The sequence below is a fragment of the Colias croceus genome, chromosome 1, assembly GCF_905220415.1.
Source record: "Colias croceus chromosome 1, ilColCroc2.1".
In the NCBI taxonomy this organism is placed as follows: domain Eukaryota; kingdom Metazoa; phylum Arthropoda; class Insecta; order Lepidoptera; family Pieridae; genus Colias; species Colias croceus.
This window is the reverse complement of record NC_059537.1, coordinates 7,939,445-7,962,368: the sequence shown is the minus strand read 5'-3', so window position 1 is coordinate 7,962,368 and position 22,924 is coordinate 7,939,445. Positions and strand designations below refer to the sequence as shown.

The 22,924-nt window shown below is 31.6% G+C and overlaps 2 protein-coding genes and 2 non-coding genes across 4 annotated transcripts; 1 reads left to right on the top strand and 3 right to left on the bottom strand.

Annotated features, from left to right (window-relative positions):
- Positions 1-10,925: 10,925 nt before the first annotated feature.
- Trnaw-cca lies at positions 10,926-10,997 on the bottom strand. The gene has a single exon. It is a non-coding gene; the product is annotated as a tRNA-Trp (tRNA).
- A 593-nt stretch (positions 10,998-11,590) lies between these two features.
- On the top strand, positions 11,591-11,663 carry Trnar-ccu. Its single transcript has one exon. It is a non-coding gene; the product is annotated as a tRNA-Arg (tRNA).
- Positions 11,664-11,783: 120 nt separating this feature from the next.
- On the bottom strand, positions 11,784-18,808 carry LOC123691108. The gene is made up of 12 exons (XM_045635350.1): positions 18,646-18,808; positions 18,015-18,189; positions 17,394-17,678; positions 16,877-17,160; positions 16,383-16,568; positions 15,945-16,235; positions 15,380-15,497; positions 15,004-15,143; positions 14,647-14,936; positions 14,044-14,256; positions 12,824-13,013; positions 11,784-11,954 (listed from the first exon to the last, which is right to left on the bottom strand). The coding sequence occupies exons 1-12, from the start codon at positions 18,680-18,682 to the stop codon at positions 11,803-11,805; spliced, it is 2,361 nt and encodes a 786-aa protein (XP_045491306.1). The 5' UTR covers positions 18,683-18,808; the 3' UTR covers positions 11,784-11,802.
- Positions 18,809-18,866: 58 nt separating this feature from the next.
- On the bottom strand, positions 18,867-22,469 carry LOC123691119 (phosphatidylinositol glycan anchor biosynthesis class U protein). The gene is made up of 3 exons (XM_045635360.1): positions 21,518-22,469; positions 20,748-21,019; positions 18,867-20,341 (listed from the first exon to the last, which is right to left on the bottom strand). The coding sequence occupies exons 1-3, from the start codon at positions 22,279-22,281 to the stop codon at positions 20,088-20,090; spliced, it is 1,290 nt and encodes a 429-aa protein (XP_045491316.1). The 5' UTR covers positions 22,282-22,469; the 3' UTR covers positions 18,867-20,087.
- Between the last annotated feature and the right edge of the window lie 455 nt (positions 22,470-22,924).

The window sequence follows — 22,924 nt, the reverse complement described above, 5'->3', positions numbered from 1 at the left end:
AATAGATAAAAATAATTTTAGTTCCTTGTATTAGATATTTAGATATGAATAATTTTATTTCCTTGAATTGGGTATGAGTATCCTAGGGATGTAACAAAAAAGTAATTTCTAATGAATTTTTTTGAGGTAATGTCTGAAAAAATTAGGATGAAAATACGAGCTTTAAGAGTGGATAAATAAATTGTCTTGTATTCGTTTCAAATTAACAAGTAGATACAATAACGTATTATTACCATATTTAGTCACACATGGTTATTTGTCGTTCTTCTTGTCGTTCGTCTTAGTTCTTATTTGTCGCGGATCCTCGGAACAAAAACATTGTACGCATTTATTGTTTAAAGGTTAAATTGAAAAAGCAAATGATCTGATCTAACCGCAACTATTTTTCAGTTCAATATTTGCAAGTCAGCGTTTTAAAATAAATGTGACATCAAAACGTGATTAGAACATTTTAACGTTATGTGCGTCTCGATATTTACCTAGCACACTTTTAGCTACGTGATCTTATATGAAACTATGTATAATTACAACGATAATTTCAAAGGATTCTTAATTAAAATATGGCTATTAGTCATGACTTATTAAGTTATTAGTATAATTATCAGTTGTTATTCGCAGATACTTATCACATTTGATGTCTAATGTGCTAATCTGATTATAACAATATGATAGACTATCGTAATAATGTGTTTGCATCATTATAATTGAAGTTAATATAATATTTATCTATTTCACTTTTTATAACTGTAGTTTATTTTTATCAAAAAATTTTTCTTGACGTAAAATCCTAATTCGAAAATATCAATTTCGTATTTGAAAAAATGAACTAATGTATTATATTTTTAATATTTAGCATCAATCAAAAACAAGTATAAGCCGCTAGTGGTTCATGAATATTAAGTAGGTACTAGGTATAATGTAATATAGATAATACTTCATATGTGCCAAATCCTTAACTAATCGCGAAATGTCAAAAACGATATGACCATGGAATTTGAAATATAGGATGTTTCAGGATGCGATATCTCATCCCTTTTTCATCCCATTTGGATCCTTCGATAGTGCTTGTGGCTATGTATATTGCCATAATGTGATTTACTAATAGTAATTAATTATTAATTGCAGCCCCTTTTATTGATAGTTATGCCCATATTCGTTATTGTTTGTTTATAAGAAATGTACACAAAAATTTTCACTCACAACTTATGTCTGTCATCGTCTATGGTCGACACTGTTAAAAGCTAATTAGTAAGCTTTTAAGATTGGCATTGCGTCAGCTCATTTGATTCCCAGTAATATCATATAAAAATGCATGTTTGCATAATAGTGGATGACGTTCTAGACCAAACTAGTATAAAGACCCAAGACATGTTTGTATAGTAAACAATAATAAAAGTTAATTATATATGAGAGTTGGGACCGGCGACATTAAAATGATCACAATACGAATAAGTGTATGGTAGATAAACAAGAACCAGTTTGCATACACCTCTTTAATGCATTTTTAATGAACTCGCATTGGTGTTGCTTAAAAAACTATTTTTCGATAAAAATTTAATAAAACATTTTTTATGAAATGAATTTTATTAATAAACATTTCCTTTTCTAGGTTACTCGTATTAATGGTGAAAGAAAATCAGATATAATAAGCATGGTAGAGAATAGAGATTGCTCTCCTGAATTACGGCCGCCTTTTATGCAAAGTTTAATTAATTTGCAAAGGTTTACTTACTTATAATTTTATTCCTTATAAATAAATAAATATAAGTACCTACGAATACTCATAAATATCTTTAATCTTAAAAGTATTGTTTGCAACTAGGCCACTTGTGGAATGCATGGTAGAGTAAGAGTAGTTATATGAATACATTATGGAAATCTATGATACTCTTTGAACAAATAGTAAATATATATATATTATAAAAAAAAATATGTAGAAGTTTAAGAAATCCATACTTAATATTATAAATGCGAAAGTAACTCTGTCTGTCTGCCTGTTACTCAATCACGCCTAATTCCTAAACTACTGAACCAATTTTCATGAAATTTGGTATAGAGATATTTTGATACCCGAGAAAGGACATAGGCTACTTAGGGACATAGGATAGGTTTTATCCCGCATTATCCCACGGGAACGGGAACTGTGCGGGTTTTTCTTTAACTGCGCGGGCGAAGCCGCGGGTGGAAAGCTAGTTTCAAATATTGTAAAAGTGCAATATTATATTTGTAAAAAAAAAGTAACAATAACTTAATTAGATACTATTTTGTTATGCATTTAAGAAGTTATGGATTGGCCATTCAGCTAATCTAAATTCAAATCTAGGTCTATAGGCAATAACTGTAAAGGATGAAGCATGTAGGTCACATTCAGAAACGGTTTCTGGCGCCAGACTTATTAACAGGTTAACGATAAAACATATCGTGTGATGCAGTTGACAAGATGTGCATCAGGAGTTTGATGAAGGTAAAATTGTAATGTAATTGTAAAAATTGGACATGATTTGGGTTGTAGAGAAGAATGTTTTAAATACCAGCTGCTCGTTCCACTCCAATCTGGTTGACCCGGACATAGAAACACAATTTTTCAATAATATAAAACATCGTATAGGTACCTATGTCACTCAGGAATAATGTGGTTTTCTTAGTGTATAAGTGTTTCAAATCAAATCAGTAGTTTCGGAGCCTTTTCAATGCATAAAATACCCTATTGGCTGTTATTCTGATTAAGATATTAGTTTCGATGTCTGAATATGGCCCATATTGTTCCCGTACACAGCACACAACGATCAAATCAATTTTTTTTTAACTGGCATATACCTTACCTTACCTTTAATTCGTTTCATTATACAATACCTATTCAACGTATTAATTTTGTTTTTGACGTAGGTACCTGTTATATAGCTACTGACTTAGTTATAAAGAATTTCATCATGACCTTGTGCTCATCCGTTGTCAAAGTGCGTTATTCGGCTTGGGTATTTATAATTTCGTAACTACCTATTAGATACCTAATTATTTCAACATAAAACCTTAAACTCTATCGTATCATGATTTATGAATTCTACATAAGAATTCACTATATCTGTTTGTTACATTGGTTTATCAAAAGGACTTATATCGTGCATTATTTTGTCGAAGTATACAGACACGTTTCGCCACACCCGGCCAGGCCTCCGATGGCGACCAATCACAGCGCTCCGCGGTAACTGTAATCTTAACTTTCAATGCATCGGACTATAGTCAGCCTTGAATAGAAGTAATTATTGCGTCAGCCGATGTCTATCGAACGTTAGGCAGAAATCATAATTATGATATCATATTTCTGCAAATATCTTGCGACAAATATGTCGCAAGATATTTGCAGAAATATAATGAATGAGGTATAATAATACCTACCTGAAACTTACTCATTCAAAATATCATTTTGTACTAAATTTGGTACATAGAGTAGATAAGAAATCGTCGTCGTACATACCTACTTGTCAATAAGTTTATTGCAAGATAAAGGAGAGCTGCGTTTTAAATGGCTTTTGTTTTTATAAATTGTGTTATGATAATAAGAATATAATAGTTAGGTAACTATTATATATTCTTATTATATACCTATATGATGGAATAGGTATTCCATCACAAGTATAGGAAGGCGCAAAACCAAGTGCCAATTGATGTAAAAATAGTCTTGCATTTTTAGCACAAGGACAATGTTCTGGATCACATTATCAATAAATAATTTCAGGAATGTTTTTCAGTTTCCGATTTTTAATTAAAATAATAAAGGTTTATGTAAACAAAGGATTGGAAAGATAATTTGGATAGCCTCCAATACACACACAAAAAGAACGCAGAAAAATAAATTTTAACCTTCACAAATTGCACGACAAAAAGAGGCTTCCGTGTTTAGATTTTGATAAATAAAATCGATATTATTTTCTGTTCACTTTTTTAGCTTTACATACCTACCTAATGCCAAGAATACATTCATACAATTCAAGAACCATTCATCTAGGTGATTATTGCCAATACAAAATATTTTATAATCAATTTTATACTTGTACCTTTCGTCGATATCAAAACTCAAAAATGGTAACTAAAAAGGACCTAATTAACGACTGCAGTTGCATCGGACGCCATTTTTAATGGCAGTATTTATCATAATTCTTGCATGTTATTGTATTTTTTTAACTTTCAAGTTTATTTTCCATAATACCTAGTCTTGAATCATAAAGGTATCCAGTCAATTTAATTTTAACTTTTACTCACAAAAAGATTTTATTGCCGAACCTACTAGTGAAAATTCATTTGGGAAATTTTAGAAAAAAACTGTGTGATTAATATTTTGAGAAGCGTCATCATATCGATGAGAAGGTATAGGTACTGAGTTAAATGATATATCTATATACCTGAAGGAAATGGAATCGCTGAAATATATAGGCATAATGTGAATGAATGCTTAAATGAAACGTACCTTACATGCGGTAACGAACTCGTAAACATGCAAGTTCCCTATTTGTGAGAGATAAATATAAACTTCAATAGGAATGGGATATGCGCAATTATTTCAGTTTGTTTATCCCGGAACTAGGTACCTACCTATTAAGAACATTCCCGAAGAAGCTTATTTTTTCCGCAAGAGGTAACCTAAAACGAAATTGAAGTTATTTTCATGATTATTAGTATGGAATGATTCAAATACACACAAATATTTAGGAATGAAAATTAAAACGTACTAATTAATGAACGTATACAAAGCAATTCTTGGCATAAAATGGATTGCTGAAATTAATGTGTGAGGCCAAAGGTTTTAGGGCCAACGGCACAGCATTGATACATATTTAATATTGTACCTACATGGTTACAAATTCCATAATCACATATTAAATAACTCTTCTACCAACCTAGTGTCTTATTTTTTTTTTTTTTCACTGATGATTTGGACACTATATTTTCGAGCTGGAGTAATTTTCCACTCGGCGAATGCATTATAAGTGGATGTTTATGAAAGGGAACACCAAGTGCATTGTAATATCCACATTCTGCATTCGCGAATCAGCTTTATCGAGTAGCCGAGAAGATTCGATAGTTTGATCATGACGTTTAAAAGGAAATGCATAGTGATTAAGAGTCTGAAATATGAGTGAAATGTTATATTGTTTTCATAAGCATTATAACTAGGACAGGTAGGTATTAGTGTATGTACTAAGCAGTAAAATTGTTTATTTGTCAAGGATGTTTGCAGAATATTGTTTAATAAATATATCTTAATCTACATTGTAATTGATACCTACCTATGTATCTTTAAATAATTACAGAATGCAAAATTTACCACGCGAACAAGCGCTAAAACCTTAGAGCATGCTAAAACGGAAATGTTTTTACTCCATAGAGTTTAATGAATATCTTTGCCTCGAATTCTTCATTTTATTAGGTACAACCAGTCAGTTCTAGATACACAAGCAGAATGAGCCACCGTAATAAATTGCTTACAGTAGCTCTAAAAGGGCTTAACAATGTGTTGTAAGTATTTAACATTGTTAGTAAAACACTGATAGACATAATAAATAATTAATGTCATAGAAATATAATTAATGATGTATCATTTTATAAGGGTCTAGGACAAACGTGTTATTACTGTGTATTTCAGAAGTAAGGTTTCAAATATATTTTTCTTATAATGCAGCGTAAGCTCGGCTGGGAGTCAAAAAATGTACCTACCTAGATAAGAATAATTTCGAAATTAACACCGCATTAGAATTGGTTTATTTGTTTGTTAAAATCGTAAAGAAATCATGTTAGAAGGTAAAGTGCTTGATTTACGTGCCCAAATGTAACAAAATATTATGTCCGGAACACATTGTATAATTTCTAGATTTGTAATTACACTAACTTTTAACCGTTGGATGATAGCCACTTCAATCTATTAGGTATAATACCGGCTCAAAAAGATTACTTAAGTATAATAAATAATAATCAATAATAGATAATAAGTAATTATTTAATAAGACGCAATTACTTTATGAATAATCGAATTAACAATTCTGATAGTGTATCCTTTAGAAGACATCTAGAATTCCTTTGGGTAAAATATATAGATGCATAGAGTATTGGGATTCCGCTAAGATAATTGTGGCAATATAATGTGAATTACAAATAAGATATCTTTGATACATAGAGTGTATATTGTAACTGCGCATTTAATCATGGTACATATTTATATAATCATTTAAACAATCAATATTTAATCCTAGTAATATTTATTACCTTGTGGTTGTCGTATTTAATAACATTCTTGGCGTTTATTTTGTGTAAATCTTGATGTAAATCATACTGATGGAGTTTTGATTAATTGTTATTATTTATACTTAGGTACATTAAGTTAGGTACCTTCTGCTTTGAGTTGACTGAAAATTACCTGCTTATAAAATTTTCATTTTTATCTCAAATATAGCTATTAAAATTGCTTGGATTAATTAATGTACGTAATCTGTAATTTTTAAAAAAGCACAACAATGTGCAAGACTTTTCAGTAAAATTCCGAGTAGATCACACACACACACACACACACAGATCAAGCACAGATCAGATAAACATTTAGAACTTATGAAAAGGGGACAAGATTTTTAGGGTTTAATTTTCACGACAGACTTCTTAATTACTTTCATAGACCAATAATGTTTAGTGGTCAGTGTTAGATATCACTGACCACTAAACATTATTGGTCTATGAAATGATATTTACAAATCATTAGGTTAGGCATAACAAATGACGAATTCAATTCAAATAATATTCAATGCAATGTCATTTTCAATTTTTTTCTGAAATAATAATTAGCATTTTTTTTTTTAATTTTTGAATGGCAATATCTAATGGAAGGCCACTTCCTGCGGGCATCACACATATCAAAAATACTCTACATAAAATACACAAAAAACTGAGATAAGTTCCTTTTGCGTCGGGACTGGGTTAATTTTGTATGGAGCTTGGGTGTTCTCCTTTTTCTTAAATATTATGCACACTGTTCAAACAGCTATTATACTTTAATTTAAAAAACAACATTCTTCTTAAATTTATTGAATACAAAAACACAATTTCACAAAAAATACCTATGTAATGTATGTGTACCTATATACCTAACTAGTTATGTACCTAATTTTGAAGCTGTGCAAATTAAAATTAATTAATTACCTAGGTAAGTCATTATCATGGAAATTGTCAATTTTTATTGTATAATAGAATTATTTCTGTCTAATGTATCTCTTTAAACGAATTATTTCTGTTATTGCTCCAAATAATTCAAATAGTTTGCGACAAATTATATTTAACTAATTTCACCTTTTACACATACTTACTAAACTACCAAAGCCACATTTCCTTACATTAGCAAGTAAAATATCAGTAGACGTACACTTTCGTAATCTTTAACGTTGAATTGTTGTTTCAATTGGGTTAACAAAACATTTCTTCTCATTTGCATAATTTATTAGAGAAAATTTAAATTTTTATCGACATTCTTTGGTTATCCAACTTTATAGTTCTGAGCTAAAAATAGCATCAGCGAGGGATAGGGAGAATGAATGAAAGGAGGTGTGACGAGGTTGTTGACATTGGCTCATGGCTGTTGTGAAAGTTAAACTTTACTTGATAATATTATAAAGTCACTGCATAGAGATTCGAATAGCACAGCTGTTGAATATACATAACGCACCCGAACTATACGACCGTGTCGAGTGTAACCCTAACTTTAACATGCCAGTTGGCAAGTATTGCAACGGTTACATCAGAATTTCATGTCTCTAGGCGTCAAAGACAATGACCTGTAACTGTGCTATTATTTATAGACTGAATACTACATAGTGTAATATGTTTAAGAATTAAGAAACGTTAGTACCTATTAACATTATTAACAGCACAATATACCCAATACCTACATTTTTTTTTCATGGTTTGCATTTGATAAGTTTAAATAATCAAATCACTTAAAAACTTGAGCAGAACATGCTCAGTTTTCCTTACCTCCAGTAGTTTACAGCAGGTATTGAAAATTAATACTTGTAGGTATTTAAATTGGTGTGCCTTATTTCAATTTGTTGCTATGTTATTTTTTATATTGGCTCGATTTTGTGTTGTTTCATTAGTCTATTTTCCGACTCTGACGCATTTGTACTGTGGCAGTCGTTGATTGGTGGACTACACCAAGCCTCCACACGTCATACGATATATCACGTAGGTACCTACAATAACTCGTGACTGCAGTCATATTATTTGTTTCATAATTAGTCCGTCATAATGATATTTCAAATTCTTATCTCGTATCGTACTACAAGTGATTATGAGTCATTTAATGAGCCACACCCAAATTTTTCAAAACGAGAAAAATAAATTGCATCATAAAAAGTATAATAGCTTCATGATATCAACGACTGAATATGGTGGTTATTTCGCAATGGAAAATGATTTTAATTAAAGATACACGTGAAATTAATTTGCTGTGGACGAGAGTTTCAGTTGGCATAAACACGTGATCTCTATTCGGCCTTCAGAGTTATCGAAAGGCATGAAGAAGGAAGGAAGGCATGTGTGGGTGTGTCGCTTCAACCACAAGCTCGACATACGTCATGTAAATGTTGAATATAATTTTTAACCGCAACTGTTATTCCATAGGGCTTATTGGAACTTACAGAAAAATGTTTTCCTTGTGGAGCTTTGTTAATGTTTTGATTTATAGAGATGCTTATTTCTTGTAACTGTACTAATAAGTTTTGAGGAAAATAAATGATTTATTTATAAGTGTATTAAGAGTGTAAGTACACCTTTCCTTCTCTAAAGTTATAGGTATAGTATCAATTGGTTTTTGATAATGTTGTCCACATTTTTATTCCTCTATCGATGCAATGTTAAGCAAATTAAGTATGTACAAAGTGTTTTATGTTAGAGTTTAGAAAGTAAGTAAAAAAATCGAAAACAGAAATACTTACTGTAAGTAAAAAAATGGAATGTCTATCTGTCGCCTGGTTTCTTATATAGGAACTAAACGTTAGCAGTCATTGTATATAATAAACATATTTTATGATTATCTAGCAGAGACCAACTATAAAATCAATTTTAATAAAGTTAGAATACTAAAGTTATTTTACAAAACATGTTCCAGCCAAAAATGCTACAATCATTTAAAAGTCTTATTACAACAGGTCGGTTTTGGTTATTCGGGTTCTAATTAGCAAACCTATTTATTAGATATACTTGTTATTTATCATAATGACCTTAAGATTTTTTTTTATAATCTGAGCTTAAAATATTTAAAAAGAATTGTCGATTTGATTTCATAAGGAAATATCAAAGCCGTTAGTATAAAATATGGCTAAGTCGTTTGAGTCGTTGGTGTGACGCGGCTCACGCGCGCCAATAATTGTGGGGGTCAATTGGACGAAAAGTTCACAAAAAAATTTAATTGACAGTAATAAAGAATTATTATTGTTGGACTTCAACCGATCTGCGTCAACTGTTCTGTTGACGTCATTGATTCACCAATTATTTATTGATGCAGCAGAACCGACCAAGGCCAGACATTCCATCTGGACACACACCAGTTCTAATAAATGCCTATTCGACCAACTGATTGACCCTGAAAGGAAACCTACTATAGAGTATAGATTTCCTTAGACTTTGCGTCATACCCACTTCTAAGAGTCAAGTAAAAATTAATTATGACTAGGTACTGCCGCATTGTGCTTCCTATAACCTTCTCTTTGTTAACCATTTAAAATGAGCAGATACTTTAATCTATGAATACCTACGTCACACAATAAAAGAGAAGTTATTGCATACAATAACTTATTGATTCTTTTAAAGAAAGAAACAACCATAAGCAATCCGAAAATAGAATATATTTACGGCGGCGTAGGTAGGAGTTGTTTTATTAATTTATTTATTTAATTGATCAACGAGAAAAAATTAAATTTCTTCTTTGAAGATAATTAATAATTATAATATGTATCATTTGTGTACGTGATAAAATCTATAGGCACGAAAAAAGCGCATTCGCTTTGTGTACGAATTGTTTGTTATAATATGACCTCCAGGATAAACACATGAATATCTCTAACCCATACAGCAGCAGTTAGAAGGCGTGTTCGTGTACGTGCACAAAACTGGTTGTAATCATGAAGACTACTACAGGGACATATTTGCGTATGTATGCGTTACAAGAATGCGATTCGTTTGAAAAGGCGCCAGTAGACACGTATGCCAGTCACCTGACCGTCTCGACAGAGCCTGCAAATCGAAATGCTTTTTCTTGCACGTATAGAGCATTCCAATTAAACCGTACTAACTGAAAAGCAAAATCGATACGGTTGACATTATAATGTTTATAATAAACAGAGTCTCTTGGCCCGGAATGACGATTTTCCAGTTAATATTTGTGAGTCTGTATCAGGGCTATGAAAAATAGTCTTAGGGTTTTCACTTTTCAACAATAAAGTATATAACTACCTATTTGATATTTAAATTACTGTTCACCACATATTTGTATTCAAATAGCCTCATAAAAACATTTGAAGATTTCGTTCAAGGTCGAATGCAACATAATTAATTTCCATTACTAATCGTGTAGTTATTTTTAGCAATGTGAATAAATGAAACGGAATGTTTATTTTTACGATGTAGGTAGATAAAAAGAGCTGAATTCGGCCCCCGTTACCTTTTTACCAGTCGTTTGAATGTGTGAATGTTTGTTTAGCGATTAGTGTGGACTTAAGGCCATATTTACAGTGTCCTCAATAACACTTACTCACTGGTACATACCTAATGGAAAGGAAACCTTCAGATTTACAATTGTGACATAGCCATATTTTTTCTAAACTTTTGTTATGGTAAAAATAATGAAAAAGCCAATTAAAAATAAAAAATGCAACAAAAATGAAACTCTTTGACCCCGACGTGATTTGAACACGCAACCTTCTGATCTGGAGTCAGACGCGCTACCGTTGCGCCACGGAGTCGATGTTATGAGAGCTCGAATTTAACAACATGTGGAAAAATTTTACCATTAACGCAAATAATTTTTCAAGTTATTACAGAAGTCATTTGATTATGACTTAAAATAATTAAATAAATTACTTAAATAAGAAAACACGCCCTTCCAATGTCGAATGGAATATAAGAAAAATGTTAAATGCGTACAACGCTATCTATGAGTCAATTGTTGATACTACGCCTAGTGGGCGACTCTTATCGCTAGCTCTAGTTACACAAGCGTTCGCTAGATCAAGCTGAACTACACATAGAGAATATTAAAATATAATTTTTAATATTTTATATTTTGCTTACAATATATTCATTGAGATAAGAATTAACAATCTATGTATTGATAGTTTAATGAAGAGGAGTTCAGTAATAAAGTAAAAGGAGGTTTTTATTAAATTCTACTATACTTCATAATTAAAATAGATTCATAAGTATTAAATTGTCCTAAATAATACTCAATTAATAACTATGGACTGCATATAAAAATATATGCATTCATAATGATATTATTATTATGTATATAAATTATAAATGATACTAATACATAAATTCGATTGCTCAATCACCAGCCCCTGTGGCCTAATGGATAAGGCATCGGCCTCCTAAGCCGGGGATTGTGGGTTCGAGTCCCACCAGGGGTAGATTTCTTCTTTTTGATATTTTAATTTATATTTTGCATATCAATAGGTATTGTTAAAAAAAATGTGCATGATACTTTGAAAAAAATGGCAAAAGGAAAAGGTTTTTAAATGAAACATAAATTATCCAAAAATAATTTTATTACAAATAATACAATAATGAGATCAAGAGAGAAAGCCAGAAGACTTTCGAAATCGGCGCCGTACTGACCGATGATCCCATGAGCGGCAGGCAGCGCAAACCAGAATGTTGTATATAGTAACCCACTTGATGCGGCAGGCGGCAATCGTTATCTGTAAGGAGAATAAATTAACGGTTCAGCACTTCATATAGTATGTATGTATGAAAGTATTCGACTGATTGTTTTAGCCTTATAAGGGTTAAATGTTCGTCAGTCATTTATTTATCATGATAGATAATTAGTACCGCTAATTGTTACAAAGGTTTCAGTAGAACAAGTTCATTGAATAAGTTTATTATTAGGTATTGTGAAGAGTTTGGTTAAATTATGAATATTATATGATACAAAAGTCAAATTGATAATAATCTCAATATAGTTTGCAATGTTGCAATTAAATATGAAGGAAATAAACTGCAGCTCAACCAATGTCAGAAGAAAAGGCACCGGTATAGGGATTACCTGAGCAATTTCATGGAATAAAGTAATTCTAATTCAAAAATAATATTAATAATTTTAATATTAATAATATTATTAATAATAACATTATTATATTCACAAGTTGGAAATGAAAACAAGGAAAATGTCAAACAAACACATTTTATCTTTTCTTTTTGATGATGTTATTGGGATTTGAAACATTTTTATTTTGACATAATTATTATGAGTTCAAATACCCTAATAAAAATCAAAATAAATATATTCTAACACATAAAATAGGTATATATTTTTATATCGGTTCATAGTAGGTACGTAGAAGTTCCAAATCAGATAGTAGGTAGGTATCTACTGGCCCCTCGTCCCGATCCTGAGATGATACGGGATTAAAAAAAATGTCTTTGTATCTGAAGACAAAATGTACCTTTTTTGTTGCAGAATCTTTGCATTCATTTAGTATAAGCACACAAAAATAGAAGTTTCTTGACTTTACAGTCTAGTAAGCGCAATAAATACTCAATAGTCAACGGAATAGAATATTCTTACGTGCACACAAGTTCAAAGTTGTTTGCGCGGTAACAAGAAATCGGGCCGGAGTGCAAAAATTCGGCGAAGGGCAAGGCTTCGTCAAATTGAACGTGAACATTTCTCGTTCGTTTATCGAATGGCAGGAATGAGACGACTCTGCCCCACGCCACATACACACCAAGATCCTGCCGTGGCCATCGTTGCGAAACTAAAACAAAACGATATTATCTTAATCTGTACAAAAAAAAAATAGTGTCTGTTTGTAAAATTAAAATAACTTTTTACAAAATGCATACCTATGGATGTATACATAATACACGGTCCATATACAAAAGTAGTCATTTTTTATTTTTGTCTGACTGTCTGGACTTCTACTGACTAATGTAAGTAATAAGAAGTATTTTTTTTTCTACTTTTAATTCTGATATTTCATTAGGATTAAAAGGAAAAACTCATTTACGCGGGCGAAACCGTGGGACGCAGCTAGTGTTACAAAGTTATTTTGTAATCCACACTTTATTGCATTGCATAAGTACCTAATACCTATATGGAGTATTTATTAGCATCAATGCTAAAATGGCAAAGTTAAAGAAGTACATTAGGGAATAAGTTACGATGATGTTGTTTTTTTGGGTCAAATCAACAAGGTCAGGATAGATTATTGACTCCAGATTTTAGTTTTTATATTCTAATACAGCCAATTAAATGATATCACCACCAATTACAGAGAGGTAGAAATTAAAAAAAAACGGCGTCATAATACTTGTTTTAATTTATGTTTTATATTGACCAAATTCTCCATTGGAATACATTTTCTACAAAATTACGCCATTACACTGTTGATCTTACTGTGATATATTATAGTTGGCAAAGCGGTAGTGTGACTAGAAATATATATCAATGCCACTACCTTAGGTCAGGTCCATTCTACTACATATTAGATTTATAACACAATAATAATAGATTTATGGAAAAATAGTTATATGCTATTAAATTAAACGCTTTTAAAACTCACATTGTCATAATTATTATTTACCCATAAAAAAGTTATGAGTATAAAAAATAAATGCAATGCGATAATTTTCAGTTAATATTTTAGCAATATGCCAATTACGCAATGATTTCTTCTCAGAATAATAATAGATTTGATTCATTCTTGTTCCAGAAAAATAACGGCAAACTTTAATAATTATTATTGTGGAAATAATTGCCACAATATAGTCATAAAATAAACATACCTGTACATTAATAATAGCTTGTTGTCTCAAATAAAAAGGATGGATGCGATACGCCTGCTCTCTGCCCGGCAGCACGTAGTCCTCATACGGCACTTGCACATAGTTCGTGCTATTGAACGAACATTGAGGACCCGATATACGCGATGGTATTATGTTTTTCACCAAATGCGTAGCCACTGAGGTAGTTACATCTGTTATTGATGGTGATGAAACCTTAAAGGAAATTTATATATAATAAAAATATTTTTAAGTGTTCTAAATGTAAAAATTAAAAAAAGACGTGTGACACTCGGGGACTGCTGCGGTAAAGCTATTGCATAGCATGCCTTCAAGCCACACCTCCGTGCCCGTCGGAGTGGGGAGCGTGAGGTGTTTTACGTTACGGAATTTCTAGATTCGGTCTCCGCGCTCAAGGCCCGCGATAGAAGCTATGCAATAGCTTAAAAAAAATTCCGAAAATCTGTCATTATTTTGTCTACATTAACACGTGAAAAAATTGAATTTAAATAGTTATTCATCTACATAAAAACATGAATAACACTGCCAAAATAGCACATCTATATTTAAACATTCCAAACACCGCCTCCACAAACAAGCACCAACCGTTAAAAATAGTTCCGAATAATCCATATATTCGTTGTTGATGTATTTGAAGTCTGACGTATCTTGCGCTGCGTAGGCGAAGTATACGTCAAAGAAACTGGTACGTAACGAGTTCATGAGCATTCTGCATCTATTCAGTTCATTCGAAGACAACTGATCTGTTGGACTGACTATCAGAACCACCGTACTCGGGCCCGCACTTCTCATGTATTCAATATCTTCGAGCGTCTCATTCCGTATGTGTTGTATTACAGCTGATATGACATTCGGGAGGTTTAGACGATTGGGCCCTAAAATAAAAAGCTTGAGTCACTATTATTACAACCGCATCCATTTAATTTTGTGCAATTCTCATACATTCTTGGGTATAGTTGGATAAAGTAGTAAAAGCGCTGGTCAGGTTTTGACTTTTTGGTACGATCCATGCGCCCGTGTTTCCGTGAAGTAAGGCTATTGTACTCTTTTGCATATTGATTTCAAGTGCGCCACCGATCCACCTTTAACAAAATTTTATATTATTGTTATTTATTTAGTGCTTCATGTTAATTTTAAGAATAAAGAGGCTATTTATTTATTACACTTCATTGTAATACAATCATTAAATAACAAGAAACAATAAATATGGTACTTGAAAGATGTAGTACAATTGGAGGCTTTATCACTAAGCAGTGATCTCTACCAGGCAATATTAAAATGCCTTGCCAAATTAACAAATATACGTATAAAAACTCACGACAAAAATTGTTCTACTTGATATCCTCTCCACGAGCTGTCGGTAGCTATAATTAAGTCCATGGCGGGTATATTTTGACTGGCTGAACATTCTACGTGGTACTGCCGTAATAGTGATGCTGGAAAATTATATAGTTACATGTATTAAATGTATGATATTAATATGATCGTTGGAAAAATAACATATTTTTTAATCGTATTAAAAACTAGAACGTCACTATGCATTTCATGAGACACCTTGTCTAAAAAGGCGAAAATATTGTACTAGAACACAAAACCATACAAATCTTTGAAAAATATTAATATTGAATAGTCAGAAACAAACTCATACACTTCAATAAAATTGTAACTATGATAACTTCGCTAATCCGATAATTATAGTAAAGAGTGCAAATTGAGCAAACAAATAATTAGATATTGTCAATACAAATACTCTTGCGCCTCGTCGAACAATCTAGACTATCGATAAATTGATTATTTACATAGATATTAATCAAATCATTCCAGAAACGCCCTGCATAATCAGTTGTTCTCATTATGCGTCAATACAGTTTATTCATACTCACGAACATAATCCATGAACGCAGTGACTGCCGCGTCAGTGATTCTATTCATTTCATCGACCGGTATGTACACTGTGATTTGCCGTAACGACAATATATGTGCCAATCTAGAAGTTTCCTTGAACAATTGTTCTCTGTTCACTATATCTGAGAACAAGGCTTGTCTGTTACACGCCCGCACTTTGGGTTCAAACGATACGCCTTCGTTTGAATAATACATCTCAATAATTTGCGATAATCGCAACGTTCTACGTTGTTCGATCCATGATGGTACGTAATTGGCCAAGATTAAACCTGAAATAAAAGCAATATATTTTAAATATACAATTTTATCGTTAGAATTATTGAAAAAAGGTAACGACCGGATATTTTTTTTACAATAGGAAACACGAAGAATCTGTTCGTCTATAATAGCTTTTTTAAGCACAAAATGGCTCTTACCATCAATTCCCGCCAAAATTTCAGCGTCCGTCATATGCCAATCAGTTGATGAACTATTTTGCATAAACAGATAAAAATCTCGCGGTAATAATGTATCATTCCATCTATTATTTGTGCCAACTATCAACCTTTGGGGTGCTGCACCTACTCTCGACCCTTGATTCAATGCTACTTCCGCTAAATCCCCTGAAATAAAAAGATATTATAATCGTTAAAGTAGTTTTCCCAAACATATTAGCTCCAAGGAAATATTAAATTTATATTATATGGATTGATGTTCATAATATTTGTTCCTTTTCTTTCATGAAATATTTTTAAGACAGTCAACCGCGGTTTCGCCCCCGTAATCGAAGGAAATTAACAGTTATACCGCCATCTATGGGAATTTCTAAATAATACTAAAGATGAGACAAAACTCGACAATGAGGCAAGATTCGAATGAATTAGTGAAAAAGTTTTTTATTGCTCTCTTACCAACCCGGTCAAAACATTACCTGCTAATGTCGCAGCCCATATATTGCTTATATCAGTAGCGGCATTACCACTTGGGTCCTCGATATCATTTAATCTTTCCAATTTTAAATCCCATTCTTTCAAAGCCATGTTAAGTAAAGTTGGTGGGATTTCTGCTTTGAATAAATTTGCTTGTAATATATCAGTGACTAATATTCTTTGAGCTTCTAATGACGACGCGATGGCTGCTATGAGTGTTCCAGGAGATATAGGACCCCATGCTGATTGAATCACACCATCTTCAATGGGACATCTGCTATTGATCCTATGGACACACGATCGGTAGAATAAGTGGCATGTTATCTTAGAAATATTTTAGAAATAAGTCCTGAATGAAGACATCTAACGCCGAGTTTTTTTATTTAAAAAATGTCTAAATAATAAGAACATATTAAAATTATCGCACCTTTTTTACTGTGTTTTCGTAGTGTTTAAAGAGGGAAGTCGTACAGGTTGCCATCAAAGCACAATAATTATAATTGTAAAAATGAAACATACCTGCTATTTGACGAAACAATATTTTGTCTTTGCTGTATGGACAACGGGCACACTATATTTTCATCCCCTCTTTCCCAGGGTCGCACTGTAGAACTTATAATCTTGTGAAGTAAACATTTTTCTTCAGTAGAGAAGAATTCATCCGCATCAATCAGATCTTGGCTCGGTAAAAATATATCCATTAGCAATTTATATTTGTGAAATTGGAAAGCTGAAGCTCTGTATGGCAGGACGAACTCTGTTTCAACTACATTGGCGGCTTTTTCCACTCCATCAAGCCGCAAACTGAAATTATATTATATGTAAGTAGTTAAGTAAGTAGTATATTGTATGTAAGTAGTATATAAAATATAGAGTATAAAAAAACTTATGGAATTTATAAGTTTATAAATCGAAAAGAAACGTTTAAAGTTAGGTAAAAGAAATTTTACAAACTATTTTAGGATATTTTTTGTCTACTTTCTGGATAGTATTAGGTATACAGTACCTTTTTTCTTTTTATTAAATCGTCGCCGTCTAAAAAGGATAAGTATCGATTTACTTATCCTTTTTAGACGGCGACTTCTTGAATTTAAAAATATACATTTATAATAATAAATTGGTAATAAAAACATATCATACCTTCGCAATAAAGCTGTGCTAAACAACCTCAAATCTAGATTTGCTTTGAGTTCCAATCGCCTGACTAAAGATAGGAATACATCTAGGCGCTTTGGTGCGCCCAAACTGGGTCCCCCATTTCGGTAACATTCCAGTAAATGTGTAGGAATACTAGGCAATAATTCTCCAAAAGCATCTGATATAATAAAAATAATAATAAGCGAACGACACAAACAAAATAAAGAAAGTAAAAACCATGTAAAAACATTTTTTTTTTATAAATTTAAATATCAGGCCCATTTCTCAGGAGAATATCTTAGGGCTTTTTAATATCAACAAATTTTTGTATTCATTTACTCCCATAAATGTACAATATCAATTAGTAAGAATCTATAATCACAACATAAAGCCCAACAATCTATGCATCCATGCAGAACTTGCATGTTGCATAAAATAACGACTCATTGTATTTTTGAAAACAAAACACAATCGTGGGAAATTACATTTATAGTTATATAGATACCTAACCAGAAAAACATAATATGCAACATTCACATAGTAATGGATTAACATCTGAATTACAGTTCAGCACGTAGTTGTAGTCCTATGACAAGAACTAACGATAATGATTAAAATTGGAGTATGTACTTACTGCATAATATAATAATTAATAAAAACAGAATTTTCATAGTTCACAATTATTGTTTTATAATCACATTAGCTGCTTAAAATACATAGCGCTGTATTATCGCGGCGTGTGTTACTACAGATTCGTTTAGATAAGATAAATTCAATGAGTAAGTAGGGCGTTGGGTACCTATGTGAATCGGGTTCGGGTGATACGAAAAGGTATACTTTATCTAAACAAACTAAAACTGTAAAAATATTATTTTTATTTTATAAAACCGTATGAATGACAATAACACAAACACATTTTGGTATAGAAATACATAATCGTAATATTTCATTTGCCTAGCTTTGCATCTATGTAACATTTCTATGTAAGAATCATATTTATTATATTCAAGGTAATATTATTTCACTATGTTAGAAGTCAATTATGAAATTGATAGATTTTATTAGTAATAACTCAGCCCCCGGAATCACAGACACAATAGAAAATCGATTGTATCGTGGTCAGATCGGGCCGCTCGGGGCTCAATTTTTATAGATAGGTATCATGCTAGCAACGCCCATTATACAATGCATTACAGTTTTATTATATCCAGTAATGGACATAGCTTTGAATCTCATTTTACTGATAGAATGTATTACTTTACAACCCATTATAACATTTAACCGCTATATAAATAAATAAATTACCATTCTTTTCCAAGTTGTTATTAAATACTAATTATTTTATAAATGCAAAGCAATTACTATAAACCGAAAAGACATGATATCCTTCAAAATTTCATCGTATAAATTTATAATTGCTGAAACGAATGTGAAGCACAAGATTATTTACAATTTTACAATACTAAAAACCAAAACAAAGTGCATTAGTGTAATGGAGGATGACATGGCAATTCCAATTATGTAAGATTATATATTATGCGTCTATTAATATCTGTACATGAGCTCTATTACGATGAAACATGTATATTTTCATATGATACCTATACATTACTTCAATCCAACTTAAAATCATCCAAGTGGTAGGTATTCACATACATATTAAAAAATTGCAGTTAAATAATCTCAAATCTCAATGCACTATATTAATTTCCATGGTACCTTATCATTTGCTAAAAGCAACAGGAATAAGTAATGTCACTTAAAATCCAATAGAGGAATATAATTTGTATTGTCCTATATAATGTTTGTCTATCAACAAGGCAACAGCCATGGAGTGTAACAAGAAAATGACATTTCATAATTAAATATTATTCTAAATCATAGAACATTTACATATATTTACACAAAGTCTCGATTGACACACATTGGTCTATAGAAATAAGCAAAAAATTAACTAAACACATTCACATCAAATATTAAAATAAATGCATAATCCATGCGACATCATTTCACACATTGTTAAAGAATGAATTTGTTCCGTTATTTCATAAACAATAATTTATGCAATATAGTGAGTTATCTCAAGACCAACTTTGCTGGTTTCCCATCAACTTGACGAGACGAACCATGCTTCAGTGTGAACTCTCTTTTTAAATATGCAAACATTAAATCTGTGATGAGGAATATTTGTGCAGTTGCAAATGAAAGGGTAACACCAAAGAAAAAATTTGCATTTGCCGATCCTGAGTATATCCAGAGGTGCCACACTGTTGGTCCAAGTGCTGATGTGATGATAAACGCACAACCAGCTATAAACTTCTGCTGCATAACTGAAATAAATATTTATAATATTTAACTTTTGTTTTTTTTTTTACTGAAGATAGGTAAGCGCTTGCGTGCGCGCCAGAATCTCGCCTGATGTAAAGCTAAGATATTTTAAATAATATCATGATAGAAATATAAATTGTATTAAATTATATTTTTGCCTATTTTAAAGTCTGGTTTGGTATGCAGGGATTTATTTAAATTTAAAGTAATTGAATAATTAATATGAGAAAAATTATTCATCTCAAATTATGCAATTACCATTAAAACTTCACTTTATTTATATTCATTATATGTATTTCGAATAGATTATTTTAATTGCTGTTTTATCAACATAACATATTAAATACAACGTTAATCTTTAATCTCTGTTGAATAATAAAAAAAGTGCTAAAATACAGATTTACTTACATGTAAATAAATGCTTCCACATAGGTAATAGAGCCAAGTAGAAACCTACATCTCCAATACAAGGATATGATCTGAATATAGTTGAAAGTGCAATGAGAACAGTAGCTAACAATACAGGCTCTTTCTTAAATCTCAGCGTTAATGGCACAACATATAGAATTAAGGCATTTATTTGAAATGCACATACAAATAATAATCTGAAATGCTCAAACATTTCTGTAAAGAAGTACCAAAACAACCCAATGTTTGGTTTCAGGTCTGGAACATTTAATCTGAAAATAAATTAAATATATTTTAGTAGTAAGAGTTTATTAGCGAACATCCAATGTACAAAATTACATGCTACAACACTAAAACAAATGATTTATTTATAATTTTGAAGCATGTATCTTAGGAAAAGTAAGAACTTAGTAGTCCTGGATATGAATGACCAGTTTTAAAAATAAATTAATAAAAATCTAAAAAGTATGTTTACTACATTTATTTAAAACTAGCGGTTTGCCCTGGCTTCCCCCGTGGTACATATTATATTAGTCTAAGATCCCACCCCAGGATTAGTATGTTCACAGTATTTTTGCTAAAACCAAACTTTTATGTATATGTATTATTTATAATTAGGAGAATATATTATATTGACTAGGTTGCCAGTCAAAATTTGGCCGCAAGCATTTACACAGTGAAAACATTGGTCCAGTGTTCCTGAGAATTAGTGTACAGACATACATCAGTGTTTTGTTATGAGCATAGGTAACAAACATTAACCAACTTACATAAATCCATAGGTGTTATAAACATAACTATAAGAACCATCCATAATAAATGCTGATATGAAGATCAAGAATCCCCAACACACAACAAAAACTAAAAGTGTCCTTATATATGAGCATTTATTGCACCCTTTGCTGACATCTGCTAATAGTATTGATATTGGCACAATAAGAGTAATTGGATATAGGGCTTGGTGAGTAGCAAGAGCAATAAATGAACATGCTAAAAGTCTATGGCCACTCGCTGCACCCCACAAGGAAACAGCCACTAATAGATTTTGTATTACTGTTGTAGTCATTCCAACACAATTCAGTACAGAATAAGGGTTGAATAAATACACAGATAACACATATTCTGGAACTTCATTCAAATGTGTTTCATCCAAAAGCAATGTCTTGGAGTCCTCTGCAATTGTTTTCTTGGCCTTCTCTTGGTTATTTTGAAGTATTTGAACAAATGCTTTTGATGTTTTAAACAGAAAGTATGCTGTGAGCATGTCAATTAGTGTAAATACTACTGGTAAAACGTAAGGAGCATACTTGAGAAGAAAGTGAAAGAATATTAGCATTATAGGCGATTCATGAAAGGAATCACCTTCATATGGATTTATCCCATGATCATATAAGTAAACTCCTTCTATTAATCTCTTCCACGAGTTTAAAGGCGTTGCTATTTCAACCCTATTTGCAATTGTTTGCCAGTAATCCGTGTGTATGAGCCAGTATCTTACTAAACCGGCAATTATATATTTTAATGTGACAGCCATTCTCGATTTAACCCAATAATCTAATCCAATGTTAAAACAACATTTTATACATTAAAGATTCAATACATTCAAGTTATTAATTAAATGGAATTAGTTGATACCAGTTTTAATTTTATAAAATAGGTATCCAAAACTCAACAAATCAAACAACAATGTCATTTATTTGACAGTTGACACAATTTCAGTCATAAGCACAGATAAGCCATCACTTGGACTATAGACTGTAATAGAAAAACCTACTTGAACACTTGACATAAAAATTTTTTTTTTATAAAAAATGCTTACCTGTGTATTCATATATTACTTATCATTACCTATTAATTATTTATTACTTACTGGATTTCCGCTCGGGACTTCCCCCGCGTTTCAAAGAAAAACCCGCATAGTTCCTGTTCCTGTGGGATGTCCGGGCCAAAAAAAAGTAGCATATTTCTTATCTGGGTCTTCAGCTACCTTCATACCAACTGTCTGTCTCGGCAAATGTGTGGCAAATGTTCTGCCTTACTCTTATTACATACGGATTTGAAAAATAGATGTTGGATCAAATCGAATTCAAACCACCGATTCTCAAATCTACCCAATGAATCGGAAGAAAATTGGTCCAGCCGTTTAGGAGGAGTATGGTAATTTAACACTGTACGTA